General features: G+C 35.8%; 1 protein-coding gene across 2 annotated transcripts in view; it reads left to right on the plus strand.

The window, feature by feature from the left end:
• The window catches only part of LOC106876456 (uncharacterized), a 137,797-nt gene extending 119,269 nt beyond the window's left edge, over positions 1 to 18,528 (plus strand). For both annotated transcript variants that reach the window (XM_089355765.1, XM_014925016.3), the window contains one exon: positions 17,537 to 18,528. In XM_089355765.1, coding sequence (XP_089211891.1) covers positions 17,537 to 18,033 — 497 coding nt within the window. In that variant the 3' untranslated portion in view covers positions 18,034 to 18,528. The remainder of the gene's footprint in view (positions 1 to 17,536) is intronic.
• The last annotated feature ends 1,458 nt before the right edge of the window (positions 18,529 to 19,986 follow it).

Genomic DNA, 19,986 nt, shown 5'->3' on the forward strand with positions numbered 1-19,986 from the left:
GTTCGTATACGAAACATATTGCAGTTTGGCAAGCCTTAATACATACCAACAAATGCAGCATTTGCTGTCTTCCGTATATAGGAACAAAGTCTCTTGCATTACATCAAATTACCGAAGTGTCGTCTGCACTGAAGTGGCTAAATCATGCTGAAATATCGATTCTGATCGTCTACAGCCGTCTAAATGCAAACCGATGTCTACTTTGCATTTCATCATTTTGGTGGCAGTAAATAGATTACTAGTCCATAATAGTGGGTCGGAGGAATTACTAGAGCATTGCGCAGAATATCTTGTAGCGTCTCAGCTTTCGCGATGATTATGTTCTAAGGTGGATACCTTGTCCTCTCCCAGAACATGGGTGGTGTGAAGAGGTCTACTTGCACAAATGAAAAACTAATGATCTTTCATTATGTAGGCCTACATACATACATATATACGCACATACACACACACATACATATATGCATACACACACATGCACACACACACACACGCACACACACACGCACACACACATATATATACACGTACATATATATTATATATAAACAAATACATGCATATATCGTGGCACACCGTCGGTTACAACGACGTGGGTTCCAGTTGATCCGATCAACGGAACAACCTGCTCGTGAAATTAACGTGCAAGTGGCTGAGCACTCCACAGACGTGTGTACCCTTAACGTAGTTCTCGGAGATATTCAGCGTGACACAGAGTGTGACAAGGCTGGCCCTTTGAATTACAGGTACAACAGAAACAGAAAGAAAGAGTGAGAGAAAGTTGTGGTGAAAGTGTACAGCAGGGTTCGCCACCACCCTCTGTCGGAACCTCGGGGAGGTTTAGGTGCTTTCGCTCAATAAACACTCACAACGCCCGGTCTGGGAATCGAAACCGCGATCCCATGACCGCGAGTCCGCTGCCCTAACCACTGAGCCATTGCGCCTCCACGCATACATATATATATATATGTGTGTTTGTGTGTGTATGTGTGCGTGTGCGCGCGTGTGCTTAGTCCGTCCTCCATATACATACAAACGCACACACATACATATATAATGTAACATACACACATACATATATAATGTAACATACACACATACATATATAATGTAACATACACACATACATATATAATGTAACGCACACATACACACACAAACACACAAATACACACACACAAACACACACGCACACACAAACACACACACACGTGTGCATAAATGTATGCTATCTTAATATGCAAGTGTTTATATTTACGAGTGTGTCCCGAATGTAAGGCAAAATTAAGCAAAACTTTTTTTAATTAGCATCCTCAACTCATGCAAATAGCATATGTTGGTAGAGTTCCTCTTCCTCTGCATAAAAATGCTGCTTAATATATTTCTATTACAGGCTATGTAGTTGTGCCATCGTTGAACCCAACTTTCGAATCCTCTCTGAAAATATATAAACGTTTGCACTGTTGTACCCACTTCTTCATAGTCAATTTTACCTCGTCCGTGTCATCAAATTTTTGTCCTCTGAAGACTGTTTAATGAAAAAGGGAGATGGCAGTCGGAGGAAACCAACTCAGGGTTGTATGGTATGTAGAGTACCATTAACCTGTCCAATTTGCTGAGTTCCTGGTGTGTTGCCAAATAGGATTGTGGTCACGCATTGTCATAATGCATGTGAATTGTCCTCTGATTCTTCTCTATACTCTTTAATGACTTCTCTATACTCTTTAATGACTTCTCTATACTTCTCTATACTTTTTTAATATCTCAGTTTACCGCTCACTGTTCACGGTACACCAGTTTCAAGTAAAACAGGAAAAAAAGATCAAGAAGAATGACGTCCTTGTCAGCCTCCAAAACAACCACGATGAATTTCTCTTCTGATCACTGCCACATATAAAGAAAGAGTGAGAGAAAGTTGTGGTGAAAGTGTACAGCAGGGTTCGCCACCACCCTCTGCCCTCTTAGGCCTTGGGGAAGAGGTGTGACACTATTCAATGGAATGAGCTTTCGTTTCTGGATCATAAAGATACGTCCACTCTTCAAACGCTTCCAGCAAATCAGAGCAGACTTCCATCCTTTTCTACTTTAAATCGTTTGTCAGGTGCTTCGTTGCCCACTTTGCACACACTTTCCAATACTCAAAGTCTTCCACCAATCTACTGCATTGCATTGTAACCACGGCGCAGCTGTGCCTCAAGCTCTTGGATTGTGATCGTCTGTCCACCTGAATCAGTTTCTCCACTCGCTGACGATTCGTGTCAGCGGTCGCAGTCAATGTTCTTCCACTGAGTGGTTTGTCTTCAATACTAGTTCTCTCTTCTTTAAACTTATTCATCTTATTAATAGTGTTATCTCCGTAGAGAGCCTGTAGCTTTCTGTCGATGTCGGAGAGCCTGCATGAATCCAATGACTGCACGTTGCTACTGATCGGGACCCATTGTTTACCTGAAATGAAAAAGAACAGGTAGAAGATTTACTAAAGGGGAAGAATTATTCTGATAAGATATGCAATTCGAAAGACCTATGTCAGTTAATAAAAAGCTATTCCCTCTTTTGCATTACTTTCGGTAAAATCATTACGTGTATGTATGTATGTATGTATGTATGTATGTATGTATGTATGTATGTATGTATGTATGCATGCATGTACGTATGTATGTGTATACGTATCTGTATATTTATGTTATGTATGCATGTATGTACATGTGTATGTGTGTGCATGCATGTATGTATGTATATATACACACACAACGCACGCGTATTTATATATAGGCAGAGTTAGGTATAAGACAGACAGACAGACAAACAGACAGACAGACGAACAGACAGATCCATGCATACCATATTATGTTTAAGTATATACATATGTGTGTGTGTGTGTGTGTGTGTGTGTGTGTGTGTACTCGCATGTCTACAGTTTTTGTACAAGCACAAAACACACACGTGCGTTTTGTGCGTTTTTCTGTGTGTGCGAGTGTATATGCGTTGTGTATATATGTGTGTTTGTGTGTGTGTGAGAGAGAGAGAGAGAGAGATTGAGAGTTTATGCACTTATACACATACTCGCAGAGATAGATAAAGCAAAATTTTTCAAAACGAAGAATAGAAAGTGCAGAGGAAAAAATTAAAAACAAAAGAAAAGAAAATCAAAGAAAGACTGAGCTAGAGACACATTAACAATGCCATGGATTCATAAACAGACACTCGTACACAATCATGAATATATAATACGTATTCATAAAAGCGCTTTGTCACATAATCCAACATTTAGTTTTATCTTTTGATCAGTTCGTTCAAATCTCACCCTGACTGGGATTAGTTGAGTAAACTGATCTAGATCGTGTTGCTACTGTTCATGCGAGTTGCCCAGCAACCGTAACTCTTCACTCCATCTTCAAAGACAGAAGTCTGAATTTAACCGATTAATTTGCTGCCAGAACATCTAATATGACAAGAGAAAGGTATACAGACATCTAACTCTGGACATTATTTGTTTCAAGTACGTTGTCTCCGGCCGCTTCTATTAGTTCGATTTTTTTTTGTCTTTTTTGTTTTATGAGTGTAACATCGGATTCAATCTACCTTAAGCAAATCTAAGTGCAGGTTGAACCGTACGAAAATAATTTGGTGTATTCATATCGGTAGGTTCAATGTACAAACATAACAATTCACTATTAGGTAGCGGATACACATGTGGAACCTTTATATAAGGCGTGGCTGTGTTGTGAGAAGCTTGCTTCCCAACCACCTGGTTCTGGGTTCAGTCCCACGGCGTGGCACCTTGCGCATCAAAGCCTTGTGAGTGGATTCGGTAGATGGAAACTGAAAGAAGCCCTTCGTATATTTTTCTCTCTGTGTGCTCGTGTGTGAGTGCCTTTATGTCTGTGTTTGTCCCCCACCATGCTTGACAACATGTATTAGTGTTTACGTCCCCGTAACCTAGCGATTTGATAACAAAGATCGATACAATAAATACCAGACTTTAAAAAAAAATTAAGAACTGGGGTCGATTTATTCGACTAAAAAATTCTCAAGGTGGTGCCCCAGCATGGCCGCAGTCTGTTGGGTGAAACAAGTAAAAGATCAGAAGTATTTATGCGTGTGTGTGTGTGTGTGTGTGTGTGTGCATACTTGTGCGTGTGTGTGTGTATGTGTGTGTGAAAGAGAGAGAGAGAATGCGTGTGTGTGTGTGTGTGTGTGTGCGTGTGTGTGTGCGTGTGTGTGTGTGTGTGTGTGTGTGTGTGTGTTTGAATCTCTTATTCGTAACACTGGATTCAATCGATATTAAACAAAATTAAGTGCAGATTGGGCTTTATTAAAATATTTGAATTTAAATCATTGATAGTCTCAAAACCCTCTGAGTCCTGGGCTCTTCGGGCCCCTGTGTCTAACCCTCTGGGCCCATGTGTCTAACTTTATGCTCTGTCTAACTTTATGCTGTGTCTAACCTAAGCTCCCGAGTAAAAAAGTAAATAGTAACATATACAGCTCAAGAGTAACGACTGAAGGCAAACTAATGGGCGGACCGGGCTGCATCTTCGTTTTCTACGTATGTTGTTCATTATCGCTTCACCGAGAATTCTGCAGAGATGACGTTTAAGCTATTCCCGCCATAGCAGGAATGCGGTGTGACAAGGTTAAATGCAAATTTCCCTTCTTTTCCATAAATAACGAATCCGCAGACAATAAGTAGCATGAGTTTCATGAGATATTATTCAGAAGTGAATATGGTGAGATAGTAAAAACAATTGAGCACTGCAATATATCCACGTCTTTATTTTCTGGGTTCAAATCCTACTTCGGTAACTTGCCCACGAGTCAAATAAATTAAGAATTATCCATTTGTTTCAAGCATTGCAACTGATATTCTTAACTGAACATTAATCAATAATTAGATAAATGTTCTTGTAACAATTACGCATTTATAGTAAGGTGGTGAATGGCAGAGCAACAGATCATATGATTTGCGAGATTTCCATACTTTGATATTGCATTGAAACTATATATATACAGGGTTGGCCAAAAGTCACCCAACAGTAAAACAAAATTCATAAATACTATCTGTAATTCTGTATTGACTCAAATGGAAAAATGTGTCGCTCAAGGACTTCAGTTTGAACAATTTTCATGATATTTCATACTTAGATGCTTTTATTAAATTCATTCAGTTCATAAACATAAATAAAATCTTGGAATTAAATGGTTTTTGATTTACTGTCAGGTGACTTTTGGCCAGCCCTGTATTTTTGTAAAGACAACCAGTGTTAGTAGTCTGTCATAAGGCGGCGAGTTGGCAAAATTGTTAGTATATCACGCAAAATGCATAATAGCATTTCTTCCGGCCCTCTACGTTCTGAGTTCAAAATCCGCCGAGGTGGATTTTGCCTTTCATCGTTTCGGGATCGATAAAATAGGTACCAGTTGAGTACTGGTACGGGTCAATGTAATCGACTATCTTTCTCCCTTGTCGCCTTGTGTCAAAATCTGAAAACATTACCTGCACAAACATGTGTATTATTCATATCTATTGCTCATAGACACAAACATACTTGTGTGGTAAAAAGTTTGCTTCCCAACGACACGGTTCCGGATTTAGTCTAATTGCCTTGCAGCTTGGGCAAGTGTCTTCTGCTATAGACCTGAGCCGACCAAAACCTTGCGTGTAGGTTTCGTTGACAGAAACTGAAAGAAGCTCGTTGTACATATATATGTGTGCGTACGTTTGTGTCCCGTCACCGCTTGGCAAACGGTATGGTTTGTTTACATACCCATAAATTAGCGGTTCGACGAAGAGATCGATAGAATACGCATCAGGCGTTAAAAATGAGTACTGGGGTCGATTTGTTCGGCAAAAATTTTCAAAGGCCGTGCCACAGCTTGAGTGCAATCAATAACTGAAACAAGTAAATGATAAAAGATACATCTAACCTTGCTTATCACTGATCCAGATAACACGGTGCTCTCAACCGTGTTACGTTTTTCAAGAATTGATTTGTGATAACACGGGCCAGCGATCAGACAAAGATTCTGCTTTGACCGCAATAGTGTGCCTCGGCGACTATCCACAATGCTCAGGACAACCCGAGGTCTCGGAACGAAACCTATTTTCCCCATTTGGTAGAACAAACCAGAAATTTTTGTAAACAGTTCACCGTATATTCTCTCTTGTATTGATAAACGATAATTACTCAATATTTTTGATGAATTATGAGATTTTCAGTTTCATATACTTTTAGCATTGTTTCTTATCAAAAGAGATCAATATTTTCTTACCTGCTAGTAATAATATTTTCTTTAGTTGACATATATCACCACAAGTATGCTAATATTTGATATTATTCAATAGATGGTACTTATCATTCACTGCGTCATTAATATCCTTGATAAAATACTTGTTGACAGTAATGTGGTAGGTAGACTAAAACAGTTTAGTGCCAGCCTAAAGGACTCTTGTTGATAAAAAGATGCAGATTATAAAATATTTCAGTTTCATGTGTTCAAAATCACATCGCTCCCTCTTTCTCTCTCCTTCTCCCACTCTCTCTCTCTCTCTCTCTCTCTCTCTCTCTCTCTCTCTCTCTCTCTCGCTATATATATATATATATATATATATATATATATATATATATATATATATATTCATATAAACAGCTAGGCGCAATATGATACCATAAAGGAAAACTTATATCGTCACCAAGGGTGCCGAAGCACCTATATTGCGACATAGGTGCTCAGCAGCCTCATTTACAATTAGGAATGATAACATTTTTCATATTCATATATACCCACTCTTGTTTCCGTAACTTATTATAAAACAAAAGTAATGGATGAACAATTACATCATCTTTCGACATAGTCTCCTTGTTTTTCGATTTGCTTCTTCCACAAGCTTGCTTATACCATCGAAAAAGAAACCTTGAGCTATCAGGATCAAATCTCGGTTACGTAACCACAAGGTTACCACATCTTAGCATACGAACGCCGAAGGAAGTGCGGCCAACGTAAAGCAAGTTTTGACGAAAGTGCGGATAATTTTTGACTTCATTCATATATAGATAGATGTAGAGAGAGAGAGAGAGAGAGAGAGAGAGAGAGAGAGAGAGAGAGATCAGAAGATAGACGTTATGTGGTATGCTACCCAATTTCCCTTATATATATATATATATATATATATATATATATATATATATATATTTATATGTGTGTGTGTGTGTGTGTGTGTGTGTGTGTGTGTGTGTGAAGATGCATGGTTCAGTGGTTGGAGTTTCGGGCTCACAATTATAAGGTAGTGAGTTCGATTCCCGGACCGGGCTGTGTATTGTGTTCTTGAGCAAGACACTTTATTTCACGTTGCTCCAGTTCACTCAGCAATAGAAATGAGTGCGACATCATTGTTGCTAAGCTGTATTAGCATTTGTCTTTCCCTTGGACAACATCAGTGGCGTTGAGAAGGGAGGCTGCTATGAATAGGCGACTGCTAATCTTCTATAAATAACCTCTCCTGGACTTGTGCCTCGGAGGAGAACTTTCTATGTGCAATCCCATGGTCATTCATGACCGAAAGACGTCCTTACCCTTCATCCTTTATATATACGCGCGTGTGTGTATGAGTGCACGCTTGGGAATATATGTATACGTGTGTATCTCCTCGTGTTAAGGAAGCGTTATGCTACGGAACAACCTTGACGTAACGTGGATTTCTGTAACGCAGAACGCATTTCTTATTCACTTCAATGCAGTATAGAGGTCAATGAAGAATAGTTTTCACATAATGGCACGATTTTCCCTGAACGCAAGTCTTCTTTAGCACATAGTTACTTGTGTGTGTGTGTGTGTGTGTGTGTGTGTGTGTGTGTGTGTGTGTGTGTGTGTGTGTGTGTGTGTGTGTGTGTGTGTGTGTGTGTGTGTGTGTGTGAATTTACAGTGATGTTTAGATATTGTGTATACTTCAATCCTCGCTGGTTCTACATTCTGAAACAGTACCTCACTCTTTGAGTAACTGTCTCTGCATTGAGACTGTAGTACACCACTTCTGTTTGATCTTTGTATTTCTGGATTCAAATTCTCTATTAATCAAACTTCTGTATTTTGCAAGTACTCCTAAACGCATACACATCAGTAATTTCATCAACAGATGCTTACATTTTATTGCAAACTAAATATAACCACATTAAATTTTAACCAACACTCATATTTCTGACACTCTCCTTTCATCAGTCTTTCATACACTGGGATTTCGAGTATTGTTTCTTATTTCACTCGACATTATGCTTGACCTTATCCTGAATCTAATTCATCTCTTATATCCTCTAGATGTATATTCTGCCAAATTCCTCCAATAACAATTCCAGTGTCTCAAAATCTATTCTATTTAACACCTTGAAATAATACACATTTCAATCGTATCTCTTCTGACCAAATTTATTAACATCATTTATTGTATCGACTTGGAACCAAATGCAACAGGATCTTTTGTTATAGAAATATGTAGTTCAATTCCTAAAATCATGACCTTCGCCACTCTAAACCCACTTATTATATAACTGTACCATCACTTCTGACTTCATAGAACCGATTATAAATTACCCACTTGAATTTAAACTACTTTTATTCATCGAAGCTGCTTCAGAAAGCACTAAAACCACTTGTCGAATGAAATTTTAGTCTGATACAAAGTTTTGCTCTCAAGACTAATTGCCAAGTTTCTCACCTATAAAACATGACTGCATTTATTCACCATTTGGAAATTAATTTTGTTTCTTAATATCATCAGAAATTGGGCTTAGATAAAATTCAGGGAGTGTTACTATGTATCATTAATAACCTCTTAGCAATAAATTCAACGTTCACGATATGTACTGAACCTATTGAAAGTTGGAATGCTGGTTTAAATCTTTGTATGAATCGAACCGAACATTCTGAACATAGTGACATTATTGCCAAATATGCAAAATAACAGTTTCTGATTCTGGAAGAAGACCAGCAATTTTGATGGGGGAGAGGATTAGTTCATACCCGCTCGACTCCTGTAAATGACTGATACTTTTATTTTATCGGCTCCGCAGCGATGTAATACAAAGCTGACCTCGGTGGAATGTGAACTCAGAATATAAGGAGTCGAAACAAATGCCGCTAAGCAATTTTTCCGATGCTCAAAGGACTCTACCAGCTCAGCACCCTAATTCTGCCAAAGAATAGCCATTTTTATGACCTCTTCCTAGCTAAATATGATTTCCAAACCATCATTTATAACAAAAATTTCCTCTTAACATTCAAATATCAAATTTATGATTCCATACCCATTAAACGGGTGCACCATTAACCATCTACTATATTAATGAACCATACCAGTCATTGCTTTCCCAGTGTTTTGTAAGTTCCTTGTAAGTTCCTTGTAATTGAGTGTCCGACTTCCAATTTCGGTCAAATCTATCCAACTCAACCGTTTATCTTTTCATTATTATACTCTGTTGCTCTTGCATTTTCTTCAAATCCATCTTGTTACTATACCAACCATAACACATTCATGAACATACTGAGCTTGTTTTTAACTAAAATTGTTCTTTTTTTTTGTCTGGTGCCATGTTTCTGTGCCATAAGAAATTTTAGGATTGATATAATTTGCTAATTGACGTATTTTCCTTTATTTAGTTATTCTGTTATAAGTAAATCAAGATAATGTAATTGACTAATGAAGTGATTTTTTTTTAGCATCTTGAATCTTAGAAACTTAATCGATCATTTCAAAATATTTTTTCATGCTCATTCTTAATCCTACAACTTTGCTTTCGCTTTCATTGGTTCTTAAAAAGTTTGAAGTATTATGTTGTCTACGAATCGAAGGTGTATGAGAAATTTATCATTGATTTTAATTCCTTTTTTTTGTTTTTTTTGTTTTTTGTTTTCATCCCAGTTCAGTTCCAAAACACTTCTATGCAGGTTGTGAATAATTTGAAAGGAATAGGATCTCCTTGTCTTACACACTTTTGGACTTAAAAATCGGTTTGAACTATTGTGTAGTATGATGAAAGATGCAGCATAATGGTAGCTAATATATTTATATGCTATATCACTGCTTGTATTTCTGCCGAGTCGGATGTTTTATAACGTTCTGATAATTCTACAAAAAGATAATATTGAGAATACGTTTACTAAAGAAATATTCGTTTCTTCCTGGAATATCTAGAATCATCAATTCTTTTATTGTGAAAAAAATATATAAAGTGACTATGATATAGCTTTAAAAGATTGAAGAATTACCCTCATATCTTTCTTTTAACCATTCTCATTTAAAATGTGTTTATCTTAACCGAAATTTTAAAAAGGAAAACATTTCTTTTTGCTTGTGATCAACATATAGCACAATATTACTTATGTAGCTCTAACTTCATCTAAGTTATAAACTACTTACATTACACTGCAAAAATAGATCAAGCTACAGAGAACTTTCGTATTGGCGAAGCTTTGCAAAAGACGCACTTAAGAAATAGAATAGCAAAATAGTGAAGATGGAGAACTTCTTACGATGCGAAATGGAAAAAGTTCAATAACCTTTATATATTTCATGCACTTATGCCTTTTCTTTGCTTTTCTTTGAATAAATACATATTCCGTATATTTATTTCAGAAAAACGAAGTGGGAACTTGTAACGTTCATCAGTTTACCAAGACATTATCTGGGATCATATATTTCTCATTCTTTGATGATGATCATCATGTAGGCCTGTAAAAATATTGATTAAATAAAATTATTTGCTTCCTATATTGGCCAAATTGCAGAAAAAAAAACTTCGGGATATATTCAAATGTTTCAAATGTTACCAAATCCTTTTAAGCATAAAATATTTTGGCACATTCCTTAAAAACAGGCACTCACCCAATTTAGTTCGCGATCAGTAGATGAAGCATAAACAAGTAGAAGTTTTTCTAACAATCTACTTGCAGCACGGTAATCGTATAACTTGAAGTGATGGGAATTCCGCCAAGAACTCTTCCGAAAATCGTCCAGTCATTAAAACCCTGTCATTCAGTCGATCTCTGTCTACAGAGAATCGTTTCTTCAAATGCATTGTTGAAAAAGTAGGACATAAAACTAAGAAATATTCTATTGGATATGCGAAGAAAATACATCGTTTATTAGATTGTATTTTTCAGCGCCAAATCTGGAGAGAAAGACAAGAAATTTATCATGATTAATTAACACGGTGCCGCATTAAATGATAAAACAAACGCTTAGTTTAAAATGTTCTACATTTAGAGGGAACGTCGCTTACTTGCTTAGTTTGTAATAATCAACGACTTGAAACAATGTATTCAATTCGAAGTATTAAACAACTGCAAAATAATCACTAATGAAAGTGTCAGGCAATAAATAATATTGGCTAAATCGATCACTCGTCAAGGAATTAAAAACTGCTACGGCCATGACTGACGGAAATGTTTAAAAGACACAGTATTTCTTCTGAAGAATTTAGTTCACAAGTAGATTATTTCTAAATAACTGTTTCAATCTCAAGTGTTTCTTGTGTAGATTCATTTCATATTGAATAAAACAAAACATCAATGCAAATTTTGCTTTTGAGAAGTTTATCAAGATAAGCAAAATATATTTGATAATGCAATAAAATCGGCTCAGGCGATTTCATTTTTATGATAATACTAATTTAACAGATATGGTATGACTTCTTTGCACAATACAAACTTGTTCTTTTTTTTTCCTGGTCTATGATATTCAGTCCTTAAAGATTTCTAACATTCGACGTCTTTTGAATTTATAGGTCGCTTCTTTTTCCTTCTTTGAATAATAAAAAAGAATAATAAAAAATAATTAAAATAAAACAAGTAGTGAAGTCTGAAGTCAACTGAATCGAATACAGTATCTATTGCTGAGTAATTTTATTGATGTTAGAAGGTTAAAATGTAAAAAGGACATCAGCATCATTTTAACTCAGAACCTTGAGGAATAAAAAGAAATACTGTACTGTATTCAGTCTGGCTCTTCACTAACTCTCAAACTTTACTATCTTATTCAAACAGTGTTCAAAATATTACTTATAAGTATAGTTTCTACTTTGTATTAAACCGACTGTAGTAAACTAAATCCAGTACGAATGGTACAAATGATGTAGACAATAAAAGACTTAAGCTTTGAAGTTAAGAAATGTGGATTGTAATAGTGAATGTTTTGTTAGCTGAAAATATCGGTGCGTCCACAAATAACATGTAGCACAATATTATAGTGTAAGACCGATAACCAGGAAATATGTTAATACAAATGCATGTTTGTGTATGTCTATGTATATGTGTATGCGTACTTGTGTGTAATTCTAATAAATCATGGAAAGTGCATAAAATATGTAATGGTTCAACTACCTCAGTTGTTTTAGCGGCTAAGAATGCCAGGAAAATTAAAGAAACGCTAGTATTTCATTGGTTGGCCTAATTAATAACTGGGCAGAACAAATATTACTTGTCCGTTAAAATAAAACACAAGATCACATTGTGGTCCATTATGTAACGATAGCAAATATATTATCATGCAAGGGATAAAACACCGGACATGAAACAAGCGAGCCGCTGCAATTTTTCATCTTTTATCCTTTCTTTTACTTGTGTCAGTCATTAGACAGCGGCTATGCTACAGCATCGCCTTGAAAAGTTTTGTCTAAAAACTCGAACCCAATACATACTTTTTATAAATTCTAGTACCGCCAAGTTACGATGATTAAAAAATCCAACATTAGCTCTCAAGCGGTGATGGAGAACAAACACAACACTAACACACACACACACACACACACACACACACACACGACGGGCTTCTTCACAGTTTCCGTCAACCAAATTCACTCACAAAACATTGGTTGCCCAAGGTGCCAAGCTGTGCGACTGAAAACGAAACCATGTAGTTACAAAGTGAGCTTCCTAACCACACAGCCGTGCTTGCGCCTATTCACAAATATTGGAGTTCACTTTAAAATGAGATACTTGCTACAAGTGTATGATCATAACATATGTGGCTTAAAATATAAGATGAAAAGAATGTATAAGCCTAGTAAATTGAATCGAGAGTTTAATTTTAGGATATTGGTTAATATACATAACGACCGTTGGACAGAATTGTTAGTACGTCGAACAAATGTCTTACAAGACTCGTTCTTGCTCCCTGCGTCCTGAATTCAAATCCTACCGAATTTTGGTTTGTCGTTCATTCTTCTGGAATCGATAAAATTAAAAAGAAGATATCTAGTAATTGGTTCGATTTTCTCTCTCTCTCTCTCTCTCTCTCTCTCTCTCTCTCTCTCTATATATATATATATATATATATATATATATATATATATACCTATCTATCGTTCGCTCACTCGCTTGCTCAGTCTGAATTGTTTATGCTGCACTGCAAAGACATGGGAATTGACTCAAGCTATTGACTTTTTAACAAAATCTTAGCCAACAAAAGAGCCATATATGGTTACTGGATATGATAGCAGTAACAACCACATCTTCTCAATTTACATCCTATAGTCTTAAAAAAAAGTTTACATTCAACAATGTAGTCCATGTTGTGCAATGCCTGAAAAGAGATTATGGCCGGAATGCTTTTGGATATAGATCTTATCGAACAGAGTAGATCCTTGGGTTAAATAACAACAATTAATCTTACAGTGTATCAAGCGACGTTGCCTCTATGCGATCGGTTGTCTAATAACAATGAATTCTCCTCCAGATAACACCCTACCATCTAAAATAATACTTATATAGCTCTAGACACACAATGCCTGAAAAAGACGGGATGGTCACAATTAAAACTTTGACCATAGTATTCTTAGTCAGGGATGACGGGAACTAAATTATAAACGCGAAAACAAATATCCGATATCGAAGCAAGAAATGAATATCGTGTAATCAGTTTTAAAAAAGAACAGACTATTCACAAAGGGGAAAAACAAAAACATAAGCTAACAGTAAGCTAACTCTAAATACATCGAATCTTAGAACTTTATAGAAACCTTCAACACTTTAATTGAGGCTGGTATTTTATCTAGAAAAGATGTTCACTAGTTGTCAGAACGGTCAACTACATGCACCGGCCTCTCTGTTGTAAATGCGAATTCACTGACCCGGTCATCTTCCTCATAATCACCTTCCTTCGCACAATGCTTTCTATTTCCTCACCATTACATATTGTCGATCTGTAAAGATGACTGGTGTCTTTCTCTGGCAGCTATGATGCTGAGTTAAGCGCATCATTAAACGGAAGATTTCAATTTCTTGTAGAGGATGTCAGTGTCATAACATTTTCTGCCTTTCTCAAAGTGAAGCCTTAAGTTTTGGTGAATATTATTCTCTAGAATTATCTTGCTTTTCTTGGCCTAAATTAAACAGCTATTTGATTGCCGTAAGGTTATAGAAGTGATGATTGACAGCAAATGTCGAGGAACGAGGTTGCTATATGAAGGATGAGAGAAGTTTGTAAGATAGAGAAAAAAAGAAAGAACAATAAGAAAGAAATCAAACAAGGAAGAAAAAGAGAAAGAAGCAAACAAATAAACAAAGAGATAAAGGGAGAAAAACAAATGGCGAAACAAACAGTGAAAAGAAAATTGAAGAGCGAAGAAAAATACATAAAAATAAAAAGAGAAAGAAAGGCATTTATAAATGGGTGAAGGTCAAATAAAGACATTGGAAGAATCGTGTGAGGAAAGAACGAATGAGCGATATAGTAATAATGCAAGTGTGAGCTCGATGTTAGGAGAGAATGATTGTTAATAAAGTGTGAAGAGTGTAAGGGAATGAAGAGAAAAGAGGAAGGGGAAAACGAAAGAAAAGAATTCGTTTTTCAGGGGTGATCCATCATTTTTGCTTTATTTCGCTTGTTTTACGTTCGGATAAGTTTAATACCGTTTTGGTTGTCTCTATGGAAACACGCCTGTTTGATGTTTCCAGCAGGTTTAATGTTAGAACGATTCCTTTTTGATGACTGCGTTGTTTTATAGCTGCATGAAAGACACTAACTGTCTTCTGCACAGCGGCTCATTGGGTTTCATTTCTTCTTACTAGTATTGTGCAAAATTAAAGGAATTATTAAAACTTTGCAGAACACTTTGCAATAAAATGAGGGCAATTATTTTGATAAAACGAAAACATTATTTTAATCTAAATGCCACAATGTACATGTGCCTATATGTATCTACCTCTGTAGATGAACAATGAAGGGTCAATTTTAATTGTATACTATTTCTCCCCACGCGCTATCTCGATTCTAGTTCCTCATTGAAATATATTTACTTCACTTACGCCACTAAACCATAAATGTTTTACAATCATGTTTCCTTCCTCTATAAATCTGTGGTCTCGTAAAGAAACTTATTACGTTGCTTTTCATGAAGACAAGAAATTCTTGCATTGGCACAACACCACAAATTTATGTAGTAAAAATATAAACGAATGAATCGGATCAATACTTAATTAATATGTATTTTATTGCTACCAGTGAGATGCCAACTTCAGTGGTATTTCATCTCAGGACAAAACTAAATGCTGAACTGAAGAGAGTTACCGTTTCTGCTGTTCCTCTAAATTTCTCTCTTTTAATAGATGGTATGTAAATTCTTTTATACGATACAAACAAGAAGGTGATATTTTTCCGAACGTGACATGGCCGTTAGGACAGCAGAAATAATGAGTAAATTACCGTTACAAGGCGGAAAAAGTTTGTTATATTTGTGTTACATATAATGTTGGGTTCTAAACTGCATTTAAATTCACGACTTAGTTTCGATTCTCAGTTAGAAACAACTTCGCTTTATCTTTTTCCTATGTATGGAATAAACACCAACATTTCCTTGCTGAGTTTGGAGGAGGAAGCAGTGCTCATAATCATTGCGTGTCCTTCGAGGTCGGTGAGCCTAATCCAAATGATGTTCCAAGTAAACTGTTGCAACAAGGGTAACATAGGTTGCAGAGACGCGATGACCCGAGTGGAGGAAGTGCTGTGCCAGCCAGCTCCATGGAACAGTGACCATCATAGAGGAAATTAAAAAAATATGACAGAGGGAGAAGGTGACACACCTGTGGGCCAGAGTGGAGTTGCCATTCTCTGGATGTGATCCTGGATGTCTGGATGCATAACAGCAGCACCGTCACAGATGTAGAAGTAATATTCCATTGTTGACCTCAATCAAGCTTTGTAGAGTGTCAAAATTGTTGGGGGCTGAAATATTTTCTGGTCCTGGATAGAAGAGCCAGTGTTTGGAATGTAGTCCTGGGTATGCTGAGGATCTATTTTTACCAAGAGAGTTCCTCGGTGACATTGAGACCCAGCATTAGGAACAACTGTAAGGGCTCAAGTTGATTGCCACTCATTTTGGGCAATGTAGAAATGGTGTTTTCTTGATATGAGTTGTGCATTAGATTTTTGCTCTTAAACAAGATTGGCATGGTCCCCCTAACGGACACTCTTAAAGTGGCCGTTCATGGAATAAGTGCAGGTTTGGCGTGTAGTGTCAAGAACTTCTCATGTAGCATCGTGTAGTGTCAAGAACTCCAGAACTTGACTAATACTTTATTACATCAACTCAGGCAAGAGTGAAAAGCAAAGATGACTTCAGTGGGATTTGAACTCAGAGTGTAAAGAGCTAGAACAAATACCACTACTCGTTTTCCCGATGTTTTCACGAATTTTCCATTCAGAGTAATGTGTACAATACCGTACACAACAGTCCCTTTTTGTTGCGTAGCAATACATGGGAAAAGCTATTGAAAATTATTTCTATTTTCACGATCTCAGAGAAAAATTGAACTACTTCCGGTTGAGTCACTTATGCTATTTCCTCATTGAGTCTTCTGTAAACATGAAGCCTGTCCCTACAGATATAACATAAGGTTCTACATAAAAGGTGCTTCCTCTCTCATATGTTTAGACACATTCCTCCATATCACTATAGATTCACAGAAATGTTTGTTTTCGTTTGAGAAGAGACCAACAAATTCTCCATATCGCAAGGTATTTTTAAGTTTGTACACGTAATGAATTTAAAGAAACTATAAAATCAAAATGAAACAAACAAGCAATCTCGTTGTTGCCATAACACTATTTTTATTCCTCCTCTTTCTGTATATTTCTTCTTTATTTTCTCAAGAATTTTTACGCTAAGCGTTTCCTTTTTGCTTTGTTCATATTTTTTTAATCACAAGGACATAAATGTGGATACGAAATTAAAGGAACAGAAAATGTCTAAAGCAAAACTGAGAAATGCAATTGTGTATACTTAAAAGGCTAATGCAATTGTAATGTAATTATTTTCTACTTCTAACATATTTTCTCTACCTGAAAGAAACCTTATTTTCAGTCAGTTTATTGTTGTAAACTATTAAACTCAATTTATAATTTAACTCCTTATGAAAGCATTTTCAAGTTGCATGCTAGATATTTGGTGTCTTACGTAACAAAATAGTGTGTGGGTGAATTTTGCCATTTATCAAATAATGTCTTGCACAATTAACTAACGTTTCCTCTATCAATTTGATTTTATAGGAGCCCAGTTTTCAGTTGAAGATGAAAATAAAAGAACGAGAACAGCATATACAAGGGGTCAGTTGCTTGAATTGGAAAAAGAATTCCACTTCAACAAATATATTTCCAGACCACGTCGGATCGAACTAGCAGCGATGTTGAACTTAACTGAAAGACACATCAAAATTTGGTTCCAGAATCGTCGTATGAAGTGGAAAAAAGACGAAGCAAAACGCCGACCGCGACCGTTGGCAATGTCACCTAGTAGTAACGTGTCACAGACTAATAGCGCAAGTAATGGTTCACCTCCAACGGGTAACAATTCAAGTACATTAAATAGCTGCGGTAGAAACAGCACATCGATATCCAACCGCAGCAGTAATAACTGTGATGGCAGTCTCTCGCCCACTTTAGATAGTCCTCGTAGAATCAAGGGCATGACTGGTTGCAGAGACTCCTCAGATGAGAATGGTATACCGTCACCGCAAAGACATTCTGATGGTTACGACAGCACTTAATCACCTGAACACCTTCACAGATTTAAAAGAAAACTTCACATTAATATAATCTAAATTTTTATACCCTGTGCTTTTGCTTATCTGTATACTTTATGTATGTTCTGAGTAAAGCCAGGAAGCAATTATAAAACTGGCAGTTTGTGAATTATACATAGATGCAAATAAAGGTATGATGAATAAATATTAGACAATATTAAATTATAAAAGCTATCGATGTTTTAAAACATTATCGATCGGTCATTTGCTTACACCCTAATGTTTCGACATTTATTCGATCAAGTTTTCATAATATACTTGTTATGAGGGTGGCAAAATACTAAGAAATCAACATAGCTAGAAACACATATCAACAAAATAATTTTTGTCTTTATCCTCGTCAACATAATGTAACAGGGCATGCGGGTGTATTTTATGAATTTACTTTATTATCAAACATAAAAAAAAGTTTCAAATTATGTAAAGCAATAAAGAATATAATAGATACAATGAATCCAATATGTCTAGTTTGGTAGCATTTGTACAAAACCAAATTCATAATGTTCGGCATAATCATATATGAGTCAGATTTAATATGTGTATATATAATGCAAAAGTTGTAAACTATGTAAAGATGTAATTTACAGAGTGCAAAGATTATTTTATACATTGGGTAGCGGATAGACATATATATCACATCGAAAATTTACAATCTACTCTGAATTTGGTTCTTACCTGGAATGACCCCTTAAGTCGTGTGCAGCCCAACTTGATGCAACATTTAGTGGACACACCGATGGTGATCATGTATATATATATATATATATATATATATATATAATTATGTGTATTTCTTCTATCTTAATGAATAAAAATTCTTCTGATAGAATAAATGGGTTAATAGAAACCAATGTAGCAAAGAACACAAAATAACTGTGGTTAGCTCCTGTTTTTAAGGCAGGAACTCCTTGAAATTTTGGGTATTTGAGTATATTTAAGAATTTAAGGATTGGAGAAAACGCATGTTATAATTGCATACTTTATTCCTACATATGTTTCAATGTAGGAATAAAGTATGCAATTATAACATGCGTTTTCTCCAATCCTTAAATTCTTATATGTATATATATATATATATATATATGTGTATATATATATATATATATATATATATATATATATATATATATATATATATACATGCATCCATACATGCGTACGTACATATACATACATACATGTGTGCATATATATGTATGTTTCTACATTTCTGTACACTTATACAGGCACACACACATACACACACGCACACACACACACACACACACACACATATATATACATATATCTATATACATTTATTTTATATATATGTGTATGTATATATGCTATGTGCGTGCCCGTGTGTGTGTCGACCGATAAACATATGGGACTACAATTTGATTCATAAATTATTGACGCGTTAATGGCGAGGTGTTTATTTTTTTACAATGATGTAGAGTACTACAGGATACATCAATAAATTTTAGTCAACAGTGTTTACATAGTGTGATGAAAACACCTTATCTTTATATGCAATATCTTGATGCAAACAAAAAGATGGGTGAGATGGACTTCTTTCAAACATCCTCAGAAATATTTAAAAAAACAAAACAACTACAACACTAAGAAAATATATTTAGAATGTACAACATCTATGGAAATCTATCAATATAACTGATTTTGAACTTGGTTTGCAAGACTTATGATGTGAACTCGTCTGTTGAAACAGATTTTGTTGTATCTCGGAAGGGTCATTATGCTAATCATAAACACACGCACTGGCTCTAGATCACTTATTATCATTAATGTTATTATTGTTAGTTAGTTAGTTAAGCATTTAGCTAATTAACTAATTGATCATTTGAGCAAGCCTGGACTAGAGAGAGAGCATGTCATTGACGAGGTCGCGATTGACGATGAAAGGACTTTTAAAAC

This window comes from Octopus bimaculoides, chromosome 7 (assembly GCF_046866305.1).
Source record: "Octopus bimaculoides isolate indiv1 chromosome 7, ASM4686630v1, whole genome shotgun sequence".
Lineage (NCBI taxonomy): Eukaryota > Metazoa > Mollusca > Cephalopoda > Octopoda > Octopodidae > Octopus > Octopus bimaculoides.